Below are 21,837 nucleotides of genomic sequence, written 5' to 3'. Positions count from 1 at the left end.
AAAGAGATAAGCAACTATTTATTTGATGAGTGGATAAATATAGACAGCCCGAATCTTTTCGTATCCGAACCGTATCTCTTCACACATATCTTCCTCTATTGCTCTCTTATTTTCCTTTCTCTTATTATTGATTCATCTCAAGTTGATATCTTTTCTTTCCTCTTTAGATTCAACTCGGTCTGCATGAATGAATGTTTTTGTTGATCTTTCTACTGGCTAGCTATAACTCAATAGCATCCGCGTCGTCGATTCTTGTCGACTTCACCAGCCATGCTATTCAGCCGACACCACAAGCATACATCATTGAATACAGCCCACCTGTTGGATATCCTCCTTCTGGATCGGCCGTTGAAGGGTTGGTTCCTATAGATGTTAATGACATCCAATTCAATTATTTCAGAACAACTTTTCATTCCCTTATCAATGGAACAATATCAGCAACAGAGTACACGGTGTCGGTTAGTGCTATTTTGATGGATGGTACAAGGCAGAATGTAGGAGATTTGGCAGTTTTCAGCCGTAAGTATATCAATTGTGTTCACTTATCTTAAACTCATTGTTTATCGATTCTTGACTCATGTACTCTTGAGGTCTCTCACTATTAAGAGAACCCCTCATAGAATTAGTCATTGGGTTAGTGTATCTAACGGATTTTTCAACTATCTTTTCCAAAGGCGTATTTTTTGAAGTTCTGAGTTGACTTTTACGTGAGACTTCTTTAACTCAACTAAGTTCAATGTCAATACTTTTTTGAATTCATCAGAGCATAACTCCATTCAATAATAAAGTTTCCGAATCAGAACCTTCTTATATCACATTCACGGTTTTTATATGGCTTTTTGGTAGCGGACTCATAGAACAAAAGAGAATTTTAATTATGAATTTAAAGATGTTTAGCTAACATCGTTAGATATGGGATATCATTAGACATCTTCTTGCTGAGTTATTGATGAAAGATCTGTTTTGGTTGTTCTCCTTTTTTGCATAACAAATTTGTTTTCAAACAACTGTTGCTTCTAGTCTGATTCAGTCCTGAGAAACTCTGAAACCTCCGAATTAATTCTGAAAAACAACAGATCTCATATTTAAACTAGAAATTAAATTCTACACAATCCGAAGACTTCTTGTTATGATCTTGTCTCAAATTGCCATTTTAAACTTTGCACTCTGTTCCCAGCTCTCCATGGCACTTTTTGTTGATTTGAATACAAAAAGCACTGGTCAGACAGAGTAGGAAAGGGGAGAAATGTTTGCGATTGACACAAAGTGATCTACCAGAGGGCATCGGTCCCCTTCTTCCTACGAGAATCGTGTTCACACTCCGCCTAACCGGATTACAACGGTGGCGAAATGTGTGTTTGTGTGTGGTCAGAGGGAAAAAGAGAAAGAGAATGAGCGTAGTCCAACATAAATATGTGCCACTTTTGTAACAGGGAAATGGCAACTTTGAAATCGACAAGTAGAAAATTGTTTCAGGTCCTGATGCACCAACACTCGACTCAATTGAAACAACTGAACATGAAGCTACCATTTCATATTTCCCACCACAAGGACAGAATATCACTTATCACATTGGTAAGTGAATGCTGAGGGTTTCTTGATGATTTATCAGAATAATTTCACACTTGAAGACATTATTTGAGTTTAAAAACGTCCTATTGCTCATTCTTCAATCATCAAGTAATTTGCAGAATACTATCCTGAAGAACATAAAGAATACTCCAATGCAATAGACACTAAAGCATCTCTTGTCAGACTTCGAGGTCTTGATTCTGGGACAACTTTTCGTCTTCGAATCAGATCTGTTTATCAAGGAGTTTTCTCTCAAGAACTCATTGATTCAACATTTGTAACTCAAGGAACTGCCAACTACGACTATTCATCATCTGCAGAGTTGTACAGTGTGCGAACATTACCACCAAACTTTAATCTTGGATTACAAACAACTACGGAAATGACTTCGTATGAGTATTCGAAAGAAGTTGAGGAAGACTCTACCGTAACTAGTGAGTGACTTTATGAGATATAACTAAATTTTTCAATGTTTCAGCACCTCTAGTAGCAGTCATCACAACTACAACATCGATGGAGCCTGTTACGGTCCCTCCAGCCACAACTATTACCGAAGAAACTACTAGTACTCAATTCATAACTGAAACTATTCCAACAACAACAACATCCTTTGAAACATCTGCTGAAACTACAGTAAGGACCACAACTAGGAGGATCACTACAACAACAACAAAACCAAAAGCCGCTCCAGTTGAAGTGAATTCGGGTGATTTAGGAGAAGATCATCCAAGTGAAGTAAGAGAACAGAGAATCTCAAACTAATCTATCATTAACATTTATAGACATCAAATGCACTAGTGGATCTATCTGAAATGCTTCAAGAATATGGCCAACCATCTGAAGTGTTCCTATCTGATGAAAATGAGATGCTACGACTCGATTGGGAAGCACCAGAAAATGCGAATTGTGAAGCATTCTTTGTCAATTACACTATTCTGACTCTCAGCCGACCTCGTTCTTTCTCTTTGGCTACTTCTGATGAACATGCAAATATCAAAATGTTTCCAGAGCATACATTAGATATTCGTGTCTTCTGTATGCTTGCCGGAGCTCTGAGTAAGACGTGGTGGGCTCAGCGGATAGCTCATCTGTCGAAACCAAAGCAGTTGGAGAACGTCAGAGTTTCTGAAGTGAACACTGATGAATTCTATGTGGCAAGTATCAAATTGATGTGGGATTGGCCGGTGTATCATGACTTTGAACGATACAAAATAGTAATATCTTATGGTATCGGAAGGGCTGAAAGTAAAGAAATGGAAGTGACAAATAAAGAAGAATTTGTGCTACTGGACAAGTTAGATCCATCAAATCTTTATTCGATTTCTGTGAAAAATGCATCAACTGAGCTTTCTCTTACTTCAAAGTCAACACAACTGGATCAAGTTACAGGTTCGAAATCGCTATGAATTTCAGTTATAGTTTATTCTAAATTTCAGCCCCAATCATTTCGTCAACAGTGTATCCAGGTCAAATCTCTTCAAATTCGATCAATATAAACTTTGGAGATTCTGACCCAGAACAAGGCAGATTTGACTATTATTTACTAACATTCAGTGGAAACAATAAGAATATTTCAAAGAAAGTTGAGATGGAACATGAGTAGGTTACTGTATCATTTTGTGTTTTCGGAAGTTTTCAAATTACAGAAAATCGTTCACATTCACCAAACTGATTCCGGGAAAGACATATCAATTCTCCGTCTACACAGTCTATAAAGGAGTCAGAAGTCGACCAGTATCAGCTGATATCACCACATGTGAGATATTTTTGAGACTGTGAAAGTAAATTTTGAATTTCAGATCCTTTGAAAGTGAATCAATTATTCCCAGTCGTTGGAAAAGATTATGTTGTCTTGTACTGGGATATTGAAAACTTTGCAGATTCAGATTGTAGATTCAGATTGAGGTAAGAAGAGATCTTCCGCATTTCTTTTATACTTTCCTAGTTAATTTCAGTTACAATGCAGACAACATTCCAACAGTTTCGGTTGAATTGAAAGGTGCCAGTAGACATAGATTCTCTGCTCTCAAAGCTGAAGTATACTACACTTTCACAATTACTGTAATCATGGGATTAGGTCAAGCTGCAGCTGAAAGTGAATCTGAAATGATTACGGTAGCTATTCCAAAAGGACGACTTCAACCTTCGATTCATCGGCAAGGAAGTCGAGAACTTGTTGTTGGATTCGACAATGATTTGTCTGTTTTCTCATTACTCAATGGATCTCCTGACAATTTTGCCGTCATTGTATCAGATGACACCTCTTTGAATGACGATAACTATGAACTGAAGTCTTGGTTCGAAGTGAAAGACGAGGACGTTTGGGGATCGTACCGCGCGTCTCCATCCACGTGGAATCCTTTCGATTCAGAACGTGTTCGACGAGCATCATTCACAGTTGGAACGGACGACTGCGTGAAACGGAATCTGAATGAACCGTATTGTAATGGAATCCTGCGTGCCGGCACGGACTATCGGGTAAAGATTCGAATGTACACGGACACAAAAGTGGCGATGGAAACTGATTGGGGAAAGATTGAAGGAGAAAAGAATTCAGATGACGATGAAGACGAAGAGGAAGAAGAAGAAGATGGTAGGCGATAAATTTGTATCGTTTTTGGTTCATTTATTGAATTTCAGATCGCCGTTTCCCATGCCACATGTATCTGAATGGTTGCCGGAGGAAGGCTGCTGATAATCAATTCTCACTAATTCCATTCATCCTTTCGATCATTTTTTCATTTTTCTTGCTCTAATCATATTCATAATTTCCTACATTTGTTTTCCACTTCCGCCCCCTTCCCTGAAAATCAGTATTATTTCTAATTTCTTTTTGTTGAAACTGAGCAAGTTATCTTTTATCATTTGCCACGTATAATTTATGAAAGTACACTCCGAGTGATCCGTCTCTTCATTGAAGTCTTTCTTTTTTTCTGTTTCTATTTCATTTTGAATATGCTCCCGGACCATCTGCTTATGGGTTTCTTTCTCTTCTCCTAATGATATGTTTCATATATAAATTTCCTTTCTCATTCTCTTTTCTTTACTTGTTTTTCTCTCCTCTCTGAATTGCCAACTTTTATAAGTTTCTTCAAAAAAGCTCATTTTTTCAATACCTAAAATAAATCTTTACACTGTTTTCAACATCTAATATTATGAATTCTAATTTTTCTGTACAAGGAAAGCTCGCCCCGTTCCCCTTGCGGCGGCCACGCCCATTTCTTGCGGAAGTGTTATCAAAAGTTTAACGAAACGCTGAAATGGGAGTAGGCGTGGATGCCGCGTGGTAGCGAGGCGAGCTTTTCGTGCACAGAAAAACTTGAATTAATAATAACCATTCTTAAACATAATTAAATACGTTCGGCAAAATATTTCAAATTTCGGAAAAGTACAGTATCTTATGTCTGTTACTTCCAATATTTCAAGAAAGCTCACACAAAAACGATCAGGATGATCTGAAAATGATCACACATACTAATTCTAACTTTATCTACTCAAATATGAAAAATTTTTAATTTTCAGAATTTTTGTCGAAAATATTATCGAAATAAAAAAGTTCCGACATTTTTTCCTCGTCGGTGTTTGCGGACTCAAGCCAAAATTATCAAATTATAGCTTGTTGCAAATTCTCTTCTTCTCGACTACGACACTCCGGAATTACGCTGGCGCGCGTTGTTTAGCACGCACTGCGAATATTAATTTTTCAAAGCAGTCCACCGGATTTTTAATGGCTTTGTGTGAATATACCTATTTTTGTTTACATTAATGTAGTGTAATGCAGAAAAATACATGTACTAGGTTATAATTCTAATTCTTCCCAAAATACGTTCTTCCGGTGATCGTTTAGGCTCACTTTTGACAATTACATCATTAGCAAATTTTTGAAATGGTTCTCGCGTTTTTATTTTTCAGTAATAAATTTTCAATTTGATTAAATAAATCCATTGTAGATGGCAACTCCAGGAGAAAGTGAGTTCGCCGCGTCCATTCCTCAAACGAATCCGGGTTCGTACGAAGAATTGCATCGCAAGGCTCGCGATGTGTTCCCAACATGTTTCGAGGGAGCCAAGCTCATGGTCAATAAAGGACTCAGCTCTCACTTTCAGGTATGATGCCTTGAAAGGTTTCAAGCGGTAACTTTCATCTCTACAGGTTTCACATACACTTTCCCTCTCTGCGATGAACACTGGATATCGATTTGGAGCAACGTACGTTGGAACAACTCAGGTAAAACCAAGCAGGTTATCTGGCATAAAAAAACAATCAGAAGGTTTAGGTAGGACCGGCGGAAGCATACCCTATTCTTCTCGGAGACACCGATGTGAATGGAAACACCACCGCTACTATTCTTCACCAACTCGGTATCGAGAATTTTTATTTTTCCGTTGAATTATTGATGTTTAGGTATCTACCGAACAAAACTCCAAGGACAAATTCAACAAGGAAAATTGGCTGGAGCGCAAGCTACCATTGAAAGAAAGTATGTGTCATCTTGAACAATGCAACACTGAGCAGATAATTTCAGAGGTCGCCTCAGCACTCTCGGTCTCACACTAGCTAACATTGACCTTGTCAATGAAGCTGGAATTTTGGTTGGACAGTTTCTTCGGCGATTGACACCCCGTCTTGATGTTGGAACCGAAATGGTTTACCAGTATGGAAAAAACATTCCAGGTTTTTAGACTTTGATTTAACTTTGATCATCTAATTATTTAATTTAAAGGAGGTCAGATCTCAGTTCTCTCATATGCCGCTCGGTACACCGCGAATCATTTTATCGCAGCTGCAACCCTCGGAGCATCAGGTAAAAGCCTCCGGTTGTCAAGTTATAATTATATTATATTCTTCTCAGGAGTTCACCTCACCTATTTCCACAAGCAAAACGATAATTTGGCTTTTGGAGTGGAGTTCGAATGCAACGCTAATGTTGGTGAAGCTGTGACAACTCTCGCCTATCAAACTGAGTTGCCAGAAGAAGGAGTCACGATGAGGGCTAGCTTTGATACTAACTGGTTTGTTTCTATTTCAACATACTAGCTCGACGATTGTGGTTATTTAGGTCCGTTGGTGGAGTTTTCGAGAAACGTCTTAGTCAACAACTACCATTCACCTTAGCTCTATCGGGTACCCTCAATCACGTAAAAGCTGCTGGAAAATTCGGAATCGGACTCATCATTGGTTAATTCATTGCTCACTGTGTTCTTGTTTATCTGTTGACACATCGACTAAGCATTTGCTCCATTATTCTTCCTTCCATCCACTCCCCTATCCCTCATCATTTGTTATCCTTTTTCATTCAACCCCTTAGTTTTAGGATTAGCCCGTTCCTATAATTTATAGGTTAATTTCCACCGATTAATCCATTTGTCTTCCAACAATCCGTTGACGTTCATTGTTTTTCTTTTTCTTTTGCACCTTTTTTAGAGCGATTTAGTAGTAATATGAATTTATTATCGTTTCATCTGCCTTCTAAGGTTTTACTGAGTGAAAAGTGCATCTCATGATTCTTCAGAATTCAAACACTGAAGAAAAATCATGTCATTAATTCTAATGTTCTTTGTTGTCGCGTTTAATAAACAATTTTAAAAAAAACTGATTCATTCGTTGGAAGTAGATCAGTTAAGAAATTTGAAAATTCTAGGTAGTTTGTTTGTAACACGATGCAGGCAGCTCCTCGAAAACGCCTTCATCATTGACTCCTGCTTTCATCTCAGGATACCAATAATCTTTTCTGAATAGGCCGGTCTCGTCCGGAGTCTGCGGGAAAATGTACTCCCAGGCATAGGTGAAAGCTGAAAGTTTACAGTCAGATAAGTTCTGAAATCTGACTCTTACAGTTATCTGGTTGAGTGTAAGCTCGAACGATGGTTGGATGCATTCCTTCGATTTGAATATCACGAGATGGCTCTCCTTCGTAAAAATTGACTTTTACAGTATCATCTTCTTCAATTGTGATAGATTCCGTTCGTTGCATTCGAATCTTTTGGAAGCCAAGTCTAGAAATAAAGGAATGGAAAAAGAGTGAATGAGAAATGCAAACCTTCGAAGATATTCATCGTATCCGTAACTTAGTCGTGTGCATCCATTACGATCAACAAAGAATGTGTGATTCCTGAAGATAAGAGAAAAACTTGTTTATTTCGAAAAGGGGCATATTTCGGAGCAGATTTCCTGTTTTTCATTTATTCTATGAACTTGTTTAACTAAATTACTACACCATATTTTGGAACAATGATTTCACAGAACTCACATAAAAACATAATGAGTGACTTGCCAATCCTTGTTATCTGAAGCGATCCCAATTCGATGATAAATTCGTTTTCTGGGTGAATCCTGGAGCCAAGCGATTCCAGTTATCACTTTCTGAAGGCTGTATTCTTTTCGAATTCTTCAATTATTTCCAAACTTACATCATAATCATTTCCTGTTCCAGTTCGATTTGTCCATGTCAATGTTCCATTATCACAATGTTGGCTGACGTCATAGACGAAGAAAGAGGAATTTGTGGAGGCAGGATGAGTGTATTCTTCAGCTAGAAATAGTATTTTTAGAATTCAAATAAAATAAATGACTGAAAACTGACAAGTGATAACTGAGTAAATGATACATCCGCTGGCGAATCCAATGAATACTAACCCGAGACATATTTTGATTATGATAGTACTCCACTGGAAATAATTTTACAGAATTAACGAAAGGAAAATGCTCAAAATCTTACATCCACGATTTCAGATCTGTCAATTATAGATACATCATCTCCGTAGTCGAAATCGTCTAATCTGAGAATCATTCATTCGTATTTTGTTGCTTTCTCACAAACTTACACTTCATGATCCTTCTCAGAAACACTTGACATGGTTCTCTCTTTATTGCATTTCCGTTTAGCACAAGGACAATTTAAGAGTATTTCAGTCGATTTTCAGTCGCAAATTGATTTTGTCTTATCAGTTTGCCAATGCGACATGCTGGCCATGTTCCACGAGTAATGCTCTTATCAAATCAAAGTAAGAAAATGAAGAAATACGCTCGAGAAATTCTTCATTGATCGGGATGTACTGAAGATTTATTAGGGTTTTTATTAGTTATCAAAGTGAGAAAGGAGTGATTTTTTAATTCGAGTTTGAAAAAAAGAAAAGATACGTTTTCTTCGGATGGAGAAACTGCGAGAAGACACAGGTGGGGCAGAAGTCAAAGAAAAAGTCTTTGAACTAATTATAAAAATAATGCAAGTTTTGGATGAGATAAGACACCAGATATGTTTAGTTTAAACAATTACATATACGAGCTCTTTCTTTTTGATATGGATCAGGTCCCACCGTACCAGACGATCTCTACGGTGTGAGCTCAAAACGATTCCAACTCCACAATATTCCTTGTAATTGATCAAATCTTTTCCGAAGACTTCAATATGCCCTGATTCGATCAATAAAACTATTGTTACTGTTAGGCTTGCCAAAAATGTTAAAAATGCGTATCACGGCAATATCCGCCTTTTTCATTTAATTTCATTCAATGCATTGCAATGATCATTTCCGTTGGCGGCAATTTTCTCCGAGTTTTATTCCGTGAGCGGCTACATCTTTAGCCACGCCTCTTTTAATTTGGGCCGGGCCCAAATTTGACAGTTTGCTTTTTTTTTGTTGTTATAGATTCTCGGGATCAACCGAAATTTAATTTCAGATCAATATGTTCGATCAAATCATCAAGAACCCAGACGAGATGATGGACAAGTACACGGAACTCATAGCACAATTCAACAAGGAGAAACAGGAACACGAAGAAAGGTATGTTGTGATTAATCTGGAAAGGAAATAAATCAATCAACAACGTTCAGCAAAAAGAAGTTGAGTGAGAAAGATCTAGCACTCTGGAAAGTCCATGACACTGCTAGAATTGCTTCAATCGACAGTCGACAACTCCAATATGATCGTCAAATGATATTGAGAAATATTGCACATGATGATGAAAACAGCCAAATTATCGTTGAAGATTTCCAAAAAACAATCAATGAACTGAAACGAGAATTGCTCAATAAGTATGAAATTGCTCGCGCTCCACTTCTTAAACTCGGCAAACAAAAAGACGAGCAAATTCGAGAATTGAAGAAGGAGCTGAAGGAAATGCAAGAATTTGATCCAACTCATCATGATGCACAAATTGTCGATAAATTGAAGAATGAACAAAAAGAAACTAAAAAAGAAATCAGAGAACTCAAGAAAAGATTAATCACGTTTCTTGACAGAGAACTCGAAATATTCGATCGTTTTGAAATAATTCTCGCTGAGAAGAACGTGTGGATTCAGCGTTTGTTAAATGCACATAATCAAGAACCTCATGTGTCCTCAATAATCAACTACGGAGAGAATGGTCAAATGAATCTAAATCAGCAAATCATTCAGTTCGAACAAGAAATCCTCCAGAATAAAGAAAACTATAACGAGGATGTTCAGATTGAAAACAATAAGCAACACCACGAGAGGAGCAATTGATCCGAAGCTTTGGAAATCAACTCTTCATTGACAAGATGCTGCAAGATAAAAACTGAACTTCATGAAAATTTGCACTGTTTTTGGATATTTTACATGTTTTTCAAGTTTAATATTAATAATAATAATTTATTCAATCTTCTGTTGTGTAAGAAAAGAAGACATGGAAAAAACTTGAGTTACAGTAATATACTACATTTAGTTACTTGGAATTATTACGGTAGTCGTATTCTCAAATAATAAAGCTTTGGTGCTTTTTCTACCAATCTTGCGTTTTTACCTCCCGCATAAAATATAACTAAATTGAACGTAACCGATTTCTAGTAAGTCAATAATTAACAAATACCTATTTCAATGTGTTTCAATTATCCATTAAAAAATCAGCAGGCCGCATTGCGCGTTTCTTGTCATCTGACGCATTTCTCGTGTCTTGCCGCCGCCGAAAACGGACCTTTGTTGCCGTTTAGCTGCAATTTCTTGTTCTTCGTCTCTTCGTCATCGATCTAAACATTAATTTTTCCAGGGTATATAAATTTTCATCATTTCTAGTCAAGTTATGAGCAAGGAAAACGGTTCGTTTCTTTTTAATGGATTTTCAATAATCTATAAAATTTTTAGTAATTGCTGACAGTTGGGAAGATGCGGACGCAGACCCAGCAAGAGAATTAATGGAAAAATTTGAGAAGGTAAAATCAATACTGCAATAAAATTGACATCTGTAACTCTCTTTTTAGGTAAAACTTCTTCAACGAAATGAAGAAAAAAAGGAAGCGTATTTCGAGAAAGTGAAAGCAGAAGGAAACAGCGGTGCTGTTCCGAAGTGAGCAATCAATTTTTTTGCCAATAATCTTCTTTTTTTCAGACTGCAAACTGAAGAAGGACTTGGACCTTCGGTGGAAGAGCCAAAACGAGTTCTTCTGCGGAGAAAAAAGGACGGTTTCTCTACTGAAAATGTCGTTGAATCGTCTCCACCGTCAGATTCATCTGCGGAAAGTCAACCGACGCTAAGAGGTCGTTCTCACCATAAATTCATTCAGAAAGACTCAAAACAGCCAGCGCAAACATATGAAGAACGACAAGCTGCGTATCAAGCCGCACGAAACCGAATTCTGGGCACCGAATACAAACCCGACAATCAGGAAATTAAAGAGATTAAATTTATTGATCGGTCGAAATCACCGGAAACTCTCAAAATGACGCAGCAAAATATGGTGGAGCACTATGGCGAAGAACTAAGTCGCGAGTTGATGCACCCACCCGTACATGAGACAGAATGTCCGGAACCTCAATATATTCCTGATTTCTCGGTACGCTTATTTCAAACATACAGTGTCACTGGTTCAACCATTTCTCAGTTTCAGCAACCACCGCCGTTCGTGGTTCAACCAGATGTGTCAGTGCCTTTCAATGCTCCGCCAGGATTTCAACAAATGCAACCAAACTTTCAACCAGCTCATCAACAGCATTTCGAGGCTCAATATTACATACCCAACAATCATATGCCGGTCCAATACACCAATCAAGGTCAAATGCATCAGTTTATTTCGCACGACTCAACATCGATGCCTTCTAATCCACAAAAAAACTTTATGGAAGGTCAAAATGAGCAGCATGCTGTTTATTACTGCCCTCCTATACAGCAGCAACAAATGGTAAGTTTTTTTGAGAAAAAGTTATCTTTATAACCGATGTATCTTATTTTAACAACATCAATACTTCCGAACCAATAGTAAACGTTCTTCTAGTTCCAGAATTACATTCCAAACAACTTACCCAACATGGCCTATCCACCGCCCAGCTTTCCACCTCCGAACCAACAAGTGATAAGCAATATGAATCAACCACAACCTATCCAAATGCATGCAACATTCGCAAATGTGCAAATGGCGAATCAGTACCAGGGGCAGAGTGGACTGGGCCGTGGAAAGAATGGGTCAACACGTGGAGGTTCGAATAATGGTAGTGCTGGACGTGGACAAAATCGGCAGCAAATGACATACCCAGGCAACACTGGTTCTTCATCAAAACCTCCTGCTTTGATGAACACTATGGTAGACAGGGGGCAATCTAATCATGGTCAGAATTATTCTGGATGGAATGGAGGGAATGGGCAGAGACAGTTCCAGCAGCCAGCTCAACAGAATGGACAATATTGTCATCAAAATTCCGTTCAAAATAATATGGCTAACGGGAGGAAGCAAATGAACAAAAATGGGAAGACTGGACAGACTCCTCAGAACACTAACTTCAATGTTCCCCATTCTCGAATGAATCAAAATCCTATTCCTTTTGGGTAAGTGTTTTTGCAGATTTGAAAACAAAAACGCTTACAAATAAAAAGTGTTCAAAGTGTGCAATACAAAGTGATACAAAGTGTTCAAGTAATTGCAGATGCCCACCTCCTTACGTCAATGCGATTCGAGAACAACATACTGGTAGCTTGCCTCTCAATACAGGAGCTGGACTCCTGGGACCGCATCCGATGATGGCTGCAACGCAATGGCCAGCTCTCTCACAGAAAAGGCCTCAGTAGTCCGTTTTATTTTTACACCCATAAGACAATTCATGCTTTATTACCTTTCGATGTGATGTCTATCTTTTTTGACGTTTTCTCTTTTTTTTTCCTGTTCCATTTATTCAATCCTGAATCGTTATGATTTGATATACACCACGGGTTGTGCTCTCCAACTTTCTCGTCATCGACCCATATTTCTTATAAGTTTATTTGGCATGCTTCAGATTCCGAGTTCCGTTTGTGTGAATTCAATTATATAAAAGTGTCGTAATAGTTAACAAAGAGAATATAATTTATTATGTACCAACAGTAGCACGGAATTTATGCAGAAATGTGGAAAAAGAACTGAGAAGGTTTAACTAGCCAAGGGTCGAGAGGGTGATCACAGAGGAGAAACAGGAGTATAAGAAATCTACGAACATTAAAAAAGAGACGGGAATAGCAATGCAATAGAGCGTCAAACATGTCTTTAAATAAATGCAGAAACTTAAATCTGGGAATGAAAATACTTTGGTGGCAACTCATGTTTATACTTTGGCTGGGCGACGTTTCCGGGCAATACCCTCACTAGGAGAAGGAGGCGCAGAAATTTCCTGAAAATCATTAAATTATGAAAAAATGATATCCAAATAGATTATACCTCATCGTCAATTTTTTCATAGTTTTCATCAGTAGAAGCCTGACTGTATTTTTCGGCATCCTCTTCGTCTTCGCATTCCTTTTGTTCAGGATCTGCAGAAGGCTCATCTACTTCTTCTTCAGCATCGGAGTCCTTTGCTTTCTTCGATTTCTTTTCTTTTTTGTCCTTTTTGTTTTCTTTCCTATCATCTCCACAGCACTCGTAAGTGTACCACGGTTGGAATGATTCGAGAACTCCGCAATCTTCGGTCAAATTGGGCAAAATCCAAAGCTTATGTTTTCCGAAAGTGACAGCGTAGATAATGCCGAAAAGAATGGTACGAACTGAAAATGATAGAACAATCGAGATTTTTTGAAATCGAAACTTACGGATAGCAGTGACAATTATAGCTGCGAAACATCCTATTCCTGTTATCGATACATAGTATACACCTTGACGAAGCCACGCGGGCCATAGTGGGAAGAGACATCCGACAATGGTTCCGACAACTGAAATTAAGCGACAGTGGAAGGTTATGAATGTAATTTGAACTTACGCATGAGAACTCCAATTATCTTTTTCATAAGAGGTGTTGGGTCAAATACCCACACATAAACATCTTTATCGTCAACAAAAGTTTGGATATCATGAACAAGAAGCTTGACTTTCTTCTTCTTTTTCTCTTCGTCTTTCTTATCATCTTTTTTGGTTTCTTCTTTTTCATCACCTTCGGCTTCAGTGGCTGTTTCTTCTTCCTTGCCCTTCTTATTTCTCTTCTCGACAGTTCCTTTCGGAGATTTAGTAACTTCAGCTGAACATGAAATTCAGTTATTTTCTGAATATCGAAGAAACGCACCGGATGAATCATTTCCTTTATCTTTGTTTTCTTTCTTTTTGGCCACCAGTTTCTTAGCTCGGAAGAAAAGTTGTTTAGAGTTCAATTCACAAATGTAATGGAAACAATCGTCCCTGAAATCATCTGATTGTGAGTAACTTTTGGAAAGTAAGATCATACCGAGTTTTAAACATTGGGCTATTCTTCGCTTTATTTCCGTATTTTGAGTCCCAGAGAGTGTCAACAGCTTTGTTTCCTGAATTATCGATGTTCACTTAGTTCGAGTTTTCCATATAATTATCTCACCACTGAAGTAATGTACTTCATTTCCTTCGAACATGGTGGTGGCCGTCGGACAGTTGAACCTGATGTATTTTGCAATTTCCTCTTGCTCTTTTGTCATTTTTATAGCGTCTTCTGACGGTGCGTTCTGAATTTCATGATTTTTCAACTCAATCACTCAAAAACTCAATCAACTCAAAAACTCAATCAAAAAACTCACTTTTTGATTCCGTTTCGACATCGCGGTTGCTTTTTCGTTTTAGAAGTGGAATAAAAAATCCAAAATCTGAATATTCTGGATGTATACAAGTGATGTGTTGGAACAAGCCAATATTCCTGACAATTGATTGAGAAAAGTGCGCCGCAGTTGCGCTTCGATGGAAAACGCAGCAAGCGCACACTCTCTCATCCCGTAAATCTACACCAACTCGGCTGGTTCTTTTTGTGTTTTTCCCCAGTGTTTATCGTTTCTTTTTGTATGTTTCTTTCAGCTATCTCAAATTTTATTTATTTAGAATGGGTGGTGGACATCACGAGCCTTTCAAGATTCCAAACTACTCTATCTACAACAACTTCCGCGACTTCCCACAGTTGGCGCAACATGAAAAACGCCTTGCGCAGATTGGATTGAAAGATCCGTGGATCAGGTTAGTTTTCTTTCAAATCTTGCTTCAAATCAGTTTCTGCTTTTCAGAAACTACGTGTACTTGTACGACAGAAAATATCCACATGTTGTTGGACAATGGGCCCATTTTAAGAAGGTATGTATTTATGTTAATGATCAAACTGCTTAAAAATAAAAAAATATACTTGTCAGCCGGAATGAGACGCGCTGGCGCGTAACTCGAAGTGTAGATCTCGCTGATATCTACATTTTGGTATACTTATCAGCTCATAAAGCTGCTCAGTTTGAGTGAGCTACGCGCTGGCACGTTCCGGCCCGGTTGACAAGTATGATAACTTCAAACTATAGTTTACGTCCGATATAATCTCGTGGGCGCTAAGGGAGTTGGGGGAGGGGGGGGGGGCACTCAAATTTTCGAATTTTTAGACAGATTTTTGGCTGCAGGTGTGAGGCTGAAGACGTGGGAGAGACATTTTTTTGTTACATAACCTTTTTCTTAGGCTTAGGTTTCTTAAAAATTTGGGAACAAAAATTGACAAAAAATGATTAATTTGTCAATGTTTGTCTTTTTTTCAATTTTTTTTCCAAATTTCCAAGAACCCTAAGCCTAAGAGAATGGAGAAAAGTGGTCCCTCACAAGAATCACACTCATTGTGTAAGCTTTGTCCCTTATTCAGCACACTGATTCGGAATCCCCCAAAAAAAATTTTGATCGCTTCAAAGAATGTCCATACAAAGTGCTTGGTTATACTACAGTTTCTTGTCGGACTGTAAACTCGAATAAATTCTTACTGAATTTTCCGTTTTTGTTTGAACTCTCCAGCATTTGAAAATGTTCTAATTGAAACAATCGTCTGATGCAGAATATGAAATTTTATAAGAAACTTCTAGAACAAAACTAATTTCAGCTAATTCTTCCCGGATGGAAAGCGGGAGTTGCCTTCACCGCTGCGTTGATTCTCGTCGAAGAAGTATACCAATACAAAACTCATGGAACGACCTCCTGGGACGCTCATCACTAGACTTATCACTAAAATTAACGAGCCGATTTTGCTTAGTTTAAAGTTCCTTTCTTTTGTATGTAGATTCTCAAACTTCAATAAAACGTCCACATTTTATTTTATAAGTTGGGTTTAATTTCTTTCAACAAAACGGTATTCGACCAGGGAATTTTCTAAACACAGAAAGCACGATAGCTTATAAAACTTATGTCTTATTTCAGAGCATGTCTGCTCTTGAGCAGTTTATCAACGACCAGAAAAAGAAAGGAACTGGAATAAGCGGCTCAGCTTCATTCTCTTCTCTGGATTCCTTACGAAGCAAGCTTCCCACTTCTATAGGGTATTACCGTCACGAAAAATCATAATTAGTTGACACATTTCAGAGGGTTCTCTTTACTTTCTCGGAGTGAAACCACCGACAGTCAACAACTATTGGTTGGCGATGATTCAGGAGATGGACAACTTCCTACTTCACGAAATCGGTAAGTTGGTTCATGGTAGATACTCAATTAAAGGACGAAGTAGTTTTCACGAAGGATCCTAAGGATCCCGCTTAGGCCCCGAGATGGAACAAAAGTAAGAGTCCATCGACTCACCATATTATAGATCAGTGGGCAACGTGGGTAATATTTTCAAATTGATATTTCTTATAATAATTTACCCCTAGCTGGAATCGCCTAACGGCAAAAACGTTTAATTCGGTCAAATACAAAAAATAAGGTCGAAAAAAACTCTGAAAAAGTCGCGGTCGGTCCAAAAAAAATTTTGGCATCAGTGGGGGTCGAACCCTGGTTGTCAAATTGGTACCAAAAAGTCAAAAGTATATCAAATCATGTTTTCCCTTGAAATTCTAGATAGCCGCGGCTGTTTGAAATTTTCAGGAAAAAGCCGCGGCCCTTCACGGCCGGCCGCGATTTCTGACAGCCTTGGTACTGTGGAAACTATATCGCCGGCTAGCTAATCAGAGACTGGAGACTGCCTGTTTCTTTTTCAAAAATCCCCTTTGACTGCCTGCTCATTAGAGACTGCCGGCGAATTGGGGATGTTGGTTTATTTTAAAAAAATTACGGTAACTCTAATGAATACCGAATCAATCGCCTCTTTCTGACCGGCAAAATTTTTAAAATTCAGTATTTGTGACTGGGGTCTACGAGAAAACCTCCGGTTTACGATAAGCAAGATTTTTTGAGAATTTTTCAAAAGAAGTTTTTTCGACAAACCTGTATCTTCGAAAATAATAAAGGAAAACAGATTCCGAAAAAAATTTTTTGACTTTTTTCAGTCTGATTTCTATTTTTACAGAAAAAATTCTGGATGGTTCACTTCATCAACTCAAGATGAGAGTATGTTTGGAATGACTAGAACTCAACGAGTCATTGCATTCTTCATGTGCATTATCGGAGCAATTTTCTGTTTTTCCACCGTAAGATTCTTTTTTTCATTTCCATTTTCCCCTTTGACACAATTCGAAACATTTCCCCAACCCATTGGTTGAATGTCTCCGACACATTTCACCCTGAAAATGTGGATCCCATTAACTGAATGCATGCCCCTCTCATTTTCTTACACTCTTTCACTCACCACCCTCACTTTATGAGAGAAGCGGCTGTCCCCAAGACATTATCGGTCCCGTTTTTTTTCTGTCTTGTCAGCCAAGACTCAAGAACATGACCGCTGACTTAAGTCAAATACATAAAAAATGAGAATGAAACATGTTCTATGGTCTAATTTATTTCAGGCAGCCGTTCTGATTCCAGTTATATTGGTGTCCACGAGGAAGTTTGCAGCTCTCAACACTCTAGGATCTGTGCTTATGTTGTTGAGGTACCTACATTCATAAATGGCAGTAATAAAAAGTAGAACGTTCTAAGCAGAATCTGATTGGATGAACGCGTAGTTCCTTCATTTTATTCTGAGGCAACATTCTTCTCTTCTCAATACTTCAATTTTTTAAAACACGTTTTCTTCCAGTTTTGCATTCCTGCTCGGACCGAAATCCTACTTGACACATATGGCATCTCCACAACGTCGACTAGTTACAGTATCCTATGTATCAGCTCTGTTCGCTACACTCTACTCATCCCTTTGGGTAAGTATATAATAGTAGAACTTGTTGTTTTTAACGGTCTCATCATCATCTCTATCCCATCGAATCATTGTAACACAAGTAGTCAGTAAGAAGGAGGGGAGAAGCTAGAAAGCTGTTGGAATGTGCGTCGCTTGATTGATAGCTCGGCCTCTATCGCTTGTCACGTATATCTTTTGATTCGATTGTTTGATAGTTCGATGTATATCACAATTGTAAAAATAATTTTATGGGAGTGATGCAATGATGAAGAATATAATTCAAAAAGATGGAAGCAGAAAAGCTTTAGAAAAATATATGATTGCAGTTGACAGTATAAGGAAGCGAGAGAGAGAGATTCGGTGGAATTATAGGTTCAGAAGTAAAATGGCGACCCGTTTTCAAGTTTTTATCGTCTGTTGTGGACTCTGTACATGGTGATCAAAACAATTTTAGCTGGAGAAGGTGGAGGCGAATTCTTCGTAGTCGATCTGTTAACAGTGAATAATGAGAAGATGCTATATGAAAAGTTCAAGAACTCACCTGTCCATCACCATCAATATCAATTTCTGCAATAATTTCATCGACTTCTTGATCACTGAATTGGTCACCCATGTGGGTCATAAAGTAACGGAATTCGTCAGCAGTGATGAATCCATTTCCATCTCTATCGAATACACGGAAGGCTTCACGAATCATCTCGCTATCATTTTCTTTGTTCATTCTCTTCATCATCTGACAGAATTCTCCGAAGTCAATAGTTCCACTTCCATCAATATCAACTTCGTTCACCATATCAAGAAGTTCTTGTTCAGTTGGGTTCTGTCCGAGAGAACGCATAGCGACCCCCAATTCTTTCGAGGAGATCGAACCGTTTCCATCCTGAAAATGAGAGAATTTAGTGAGATGATCAGTTTGGAATTATCAAATTTAATACCTTGTCGAAAAGCCTGAAAGCTGCCTTGTACTCCATAATCTCTTCTTCATTGAGCCCTTCAAAACCCGAGACTGGTTCGTTGTTTTGTTTGGATGCCCATCGGTTGAAGAGAGATACACGGCGAGGATCGTTGCTCATTGTTGGAACTTAAGCGAGACAGCTGAAATAGGAACAAAAATATCTTCAAAGTTTCGAAGAAACACATGCGGAGCCTTTTGGGGAATAAGTATGAGTCTCAAAACGGCAATTTTGGGTGGAGAAAACGAAACGAGAAAAATGCGAGAGCTATTTGAGGACGGGTTTATGACAAGTGCTTGACATCATTTAGTGAAAAGAAGGGTCCAGATGATAGAATGGATGAAGACGGCAAATGATGCCCAAACCACCTAAAAGGGTAAAAGCTCATTAGGAGAAGCGACAGGCGAAAAAAGAAGTTGGATGAATTTTGATGGATGAGTTGAAAAGAAGAAAGTGGTTTATAATTGATGCGTTAGTGGGATGATTAGAATTGGAACCGAGTCAAAAGAGAGCATGCGTTTACTGTGTATTGAAGTTGCTGGTCTGAAAAAATAATCCACTAGTGAATTCTGACCTCACTTGGGTAAATATCTGTTTGAACCGAGTCATTGTGGAAATCACAAGACTGACCGAGATACAAAATTCAGGCCAAACAAAGACCCTCAAGGCAAAGAGTTCTTCTCTGTTCTCGTAAAAACATTACATTTAAAGGCAACTAGAAAAAATAAGAAGAGAGAGGATGGTGGCAAACAAGTCAGTCTCAGCTGTACCGCCTCGAGCTCTGATGTCTGACTTGCGTGGCTCAACCAAGAGATAACCATCGAGCATATACGCCTAAAAGCTCAGAACATGAAAAAAGACATGGTCATGGAACGAATACTGCTTGTGAATTCACTCGACGCTCTCGTTTGGAGCACATGGCGACGGAGTGAATAGAAGAGGCGGAGTCTGAGCACAACACGGGACTCCTCCCGACCACACGAAATGGGCGGAGCTATTTTGTTTTTGATGGTTCGAAAACGATTTGATAGAACAAAAGCCATGTGGAAATTTGGATTAATTGAAAGAAAAATCTCTTTCAGAGCACAACATGCAAAACTTAAATTAGGTCGCGTGATACCGTTGCAAATATATCGAAATGTCAAGTTTATTTATGGGAGAGATGTTGGATGATTGACGAAAATGAAAGGAAAAGAGGTTGAGGTTTAAGACGCACTCTCTGAGTCAATCGAGCATCGATCAACTGACCGTAGGCACACGAAAAAAGTTGACCATTTCCGATTTGCCTATAATTTTGATCAAAGATAGTATCAAGTGTCTTCAGCAAATTGAGGTACTTTTTGGCCGGGTCCGTCACCTGGGTACCTAGGAAAATCAAAAAATCGATATTTTTCGAAAATTTTTCCTGAAGTAGTTAGGAATGAAATCTCAACGGGAAGTTATTGCAGACACTATTTTAAGCATGTTTTGTGTTCAGAAGAAAATTCCAGCTCAACACCTTCATTGTGAAAATTTTCAAAATATATGAAATTTTGGGGTTTTTTTCATAAAATCGTTTTTATCTCGGCAGCGACCCGAGAAGACGGGGTTTTTTATTTGATATTCGAAATCTGCATAAAATTTGGTATTGGACACATACTATCCCTACTCGTATCTCTAGACCCAAAAAAAGATTTTTTAGGGAGAATGAGAAAAACTGTCATTTCAATTTTCAAGTCCTTCCAGTAAATTATTTTTGATGTTTCAAAATAATGGTTTTTTGAAGTTTTTTATTCAATCATGCCATTTTTATTCAGTTCCGGTACAATTTTCGATCATACCACAAAAATTTTTTCGAAAAATTGAATTTTTTGATTTTTGAAAATTTTCTCCCGAATTGAACCATTCCGACTGAAATGTTAAGGATAGCATTATAAAATCAGGAGAATATAACTGGAATATTTTTTAGGTTCATAAAAAACTTGATTCCCATTGTCGGGTCACCTGCTACTTACGTGTTCATGGTGAAATTCAGCGAAATTTTCAACTTGGGAAGTTGGTGCAACGGTACTTCATAATTGCAACGTTATTTGACAGGGAATTGTGATGAATATGACAGGAATAGTGAGAAAACTGCAAAAATTGATAGATTCAGCAAGATTTCCAAAAAAAGCTTTAAAAAATTAGGACTCATAAATGTTCAATGGTCTGACCTTTTTATGGATATCAGGAAAAAACTATTCAAGTTATTTTTTGAAAATCTTGCAGAATCTATCAATTTTTGCCGTTTTCTCACTATTCCTGTCATATTCACCGCAATTCCCTTTCGAATAACGTTGCAAGTATGAAGTACCGTTACACCAACTTCCCAAGTTGAAAATTTAGCTGAATTTCACCATGAACACGTAAGTAGCAGGTGGCCCGACAGTGGGAATCAAGTTTTTTATGAACTTAAAGAATATTCCAGTTATATTCTTCTGATTTTATAATGCTATCCTTAATATTTCAGTCGGAATGATTCAATTCGGGAGAAAATTTTCAAAAATCAAAAAAATTCAATTTTTCGAAAAAAATTTTGTGGTATGATCGAAAATTGTACCGGAACTGAATAAAAATGGCATGATTAAATAAAAAACTTCAAAAAACCATTATTTTGAAACATCAAAAATAATTTACTGGAAGGACTTGAAAATTGAAATGACAGTTTTTCTCATTCTCCCTAAAAAACCGTTCTTTGGGTCTAGAGTTACGAGTAGGGATAGTATGTGTCCAATACCAAATTTTATGCAGATTTCGAATATCAAATAAAAAACCCCGTCTTCTCGGGTCGCTGCCGAGATAAAAACGATTTTATGAAAAAAACCCCAAAATTTCATATATTTTGAAAATTTTCACAATGAAGG

General features: G+C 37.9%; 8 protein-coding genes across 8 annotated transcripts; 5 read left to right on the top strand and 3 right to left on the bottom strand.

Moving 5' to 3' along the window:
- Positions 1–5,522: 5,522 nt before the first annotated feature.
- GCK72_005640 (uncharacterized protein) lies at positions 5,523–6,755 on the top strand (the record flags this gene model as incomplete). The annotated part of the gene is made up of 8 exons (XM_003116697.2): positions 5,523–5,678; positions 5,725–5,799; positions 5,849–5,933; positions 5,977–6,052; positions 6,098–6,246; positions 6,296–6,376; positions 6,425–6,584; positions 6,632–6,755. The coding sequence occupies 8 exons, from the start codon at positions 5,523–5,525 to the stop codon at positions 6,753–6,755; spliced, it is 906 nt and encodes a 301-aa protein (XP_003116745.2).
- Positions 6,756–7,209: 454 nt separating this feature from the next.
- On the bottom strand, positions 7,210–8,428 carry GCK72_005639 (uncharacterized protein; the record flags this gene model as incomplete). Its single annotated transcript, XM_053725268.1, has 8 exons — positions 7,210–7,364; positions 7,408–7,568; positions 7,613–7,684; positions 7,823–7,935; positions 7,983–8,104; positions 8,156–8,240; positions 8,291–8,351; positions 8,397–8,428. 8 exons carry the CDS (start codon positions 8,426–8,428, stop codon positions 7,210–7,212), a joined length of 801 nt encoding a protein of 266 aa, XP_053589462.1.
- An 830-nt stretch (positions 8,429–9,258) lies between these two features.
- On the top strand, positions 9,259–10,061 carry GCK72_005638 (uncharacterized protein; the record flags this gene model as incomplete). Its single annotated transcript, XM_003117130.1, has 2 exons — positions 9,259–9,356; positions 9,407–10,061. The coding sequence occupies 2 exons, from the start codon at positions 9,259–9,261 to the stop codon at positions 10,059–10,061; spliced, it is 753 nt and encodes a 250-aa protein (XP_003117178.1).
- Positions 10,062–10,614: 553 nt separating this feature from the next.
- On the top strand, positions 10,615–12,591 carry GCK72_005637 (uncharacterized protein; the record flags this gene model as incomplete). The annotated part of the gene is made up of 7 exons (XM_053725267.1): positions 10,615–10,630; positions 10,677–10,744; positions 10,793–10,878; positions 10,921–11,365; positions 11,414–11,710; positions 11,804–12,351; positions 12,450–12,591. 7 exons carry the CDS (start codon positions 10,615–10,617, stop codon positions 12,589–12,591), a joined length of 1,602 nt encoding a protein of 533 aa, XP_053589461.1.
- A 509-nt stretch (positions 12,592–13,100) lies between these two features.
- On the bottom strand, positions 13,101–14,550 carry GCK72_005636 (uncharacterized protein; the record flags this gene model as incomplete). The annotated part of the gene is made up of 8 exons (XM_053725266.1): positions 13,101–13,166; positions 13,214–13,536; positions 13,582–13,701; positions 13,749–14,003; positions 14,049–14,161; positions 14,208–14,283; positions 14,334–14,457; positions 14,530–14,550. The coding sequence occupies 8 exons, from the start codon at positions 14,548–14,550 to the stop codon at positions 13,101–13,103; spliced, it is 1,098 nt and encodes a 365-aa protein (XP_053589460.1).
- Positions 14,551–14,825: 275 nt separating this feature from the next.
- On the top strand, positions 14,826–15,956 carry GCK72_005635 (uncharacterized protein; the record flags this gene model as incomplete). The annotated part of the gene is made up of 3 exons (XM_003117119.1): positions 14,826–14,956; positions 15,004–15,070; positions 15,843–15,956. 3 exons carry the CDS (start codon positions 14,826–14,828, stop codon positions 15,954–15,956), a joined length of 312 nt encoding a protein of 103 aa, XP_003117167.1.
- Positions 15,957–16,159: 203 nt separating this feature from the next.
- Positions 16,160–18,036, top strand: GCK72_005634 (uncharacterized protein; the record flags this gene model as incomplete). Its single annotated transcript, XM_003117034.2, has 5 exons — positions 16,160–16,275; positions 16,319–16,417; positions 17,238–17,358; positions 17,674–17,759; positions 17,907–18,036. The coding sequence occupies 5 exons, from the start codon at positions 16,160–16,162 to the stop codon at positions 18,034–18,036; spliced, it is 552 nt and encodes a 183-aa protein (XP_003117082.2).
- Positions 18,037–18,452: 416 nt separating this feature from the next.
- GCK72_005633 (uncharacterized protein) lies at positions 18,453–19,075 on the bottom strand (the record flags this gene model as incomplete). Its single annotated transcript, XM_003117210.2, has 3 exons — positions 18,453–18,491; positions 18,544–18,882; positions 18,938–19,075. 3 exons carry the CDS (start codon positions 19,073–19,075, stop codon positions 18,453–18,455), a joined length of 516 nt encoding a protein of 171 aa, XP_003117258.1.
- Positions 19,076–21,837: the final 2,762 nt, after the last annotated feature.

The sequence above is a fragment of the Caenorhabditis remanei genome, chromosome II, assembly GCF_010183535.1.
Source record: "Caenorhabditis remanei strain PX506 chromosome II, whole genome shotgun sequence".
Taxonomy (NCBI): Eukaryota; Metazoa; Nematoda; class Chromadorea; order Rhabditida; family Rhabditidae; genus Caenorhabditis; species Caenorhabditis remanei.
The sequence above is the reverse complement of the archived record's forward strand: the minus strand, read 5'-3'. Positions and strand labels throughout refer to the sequence as shown.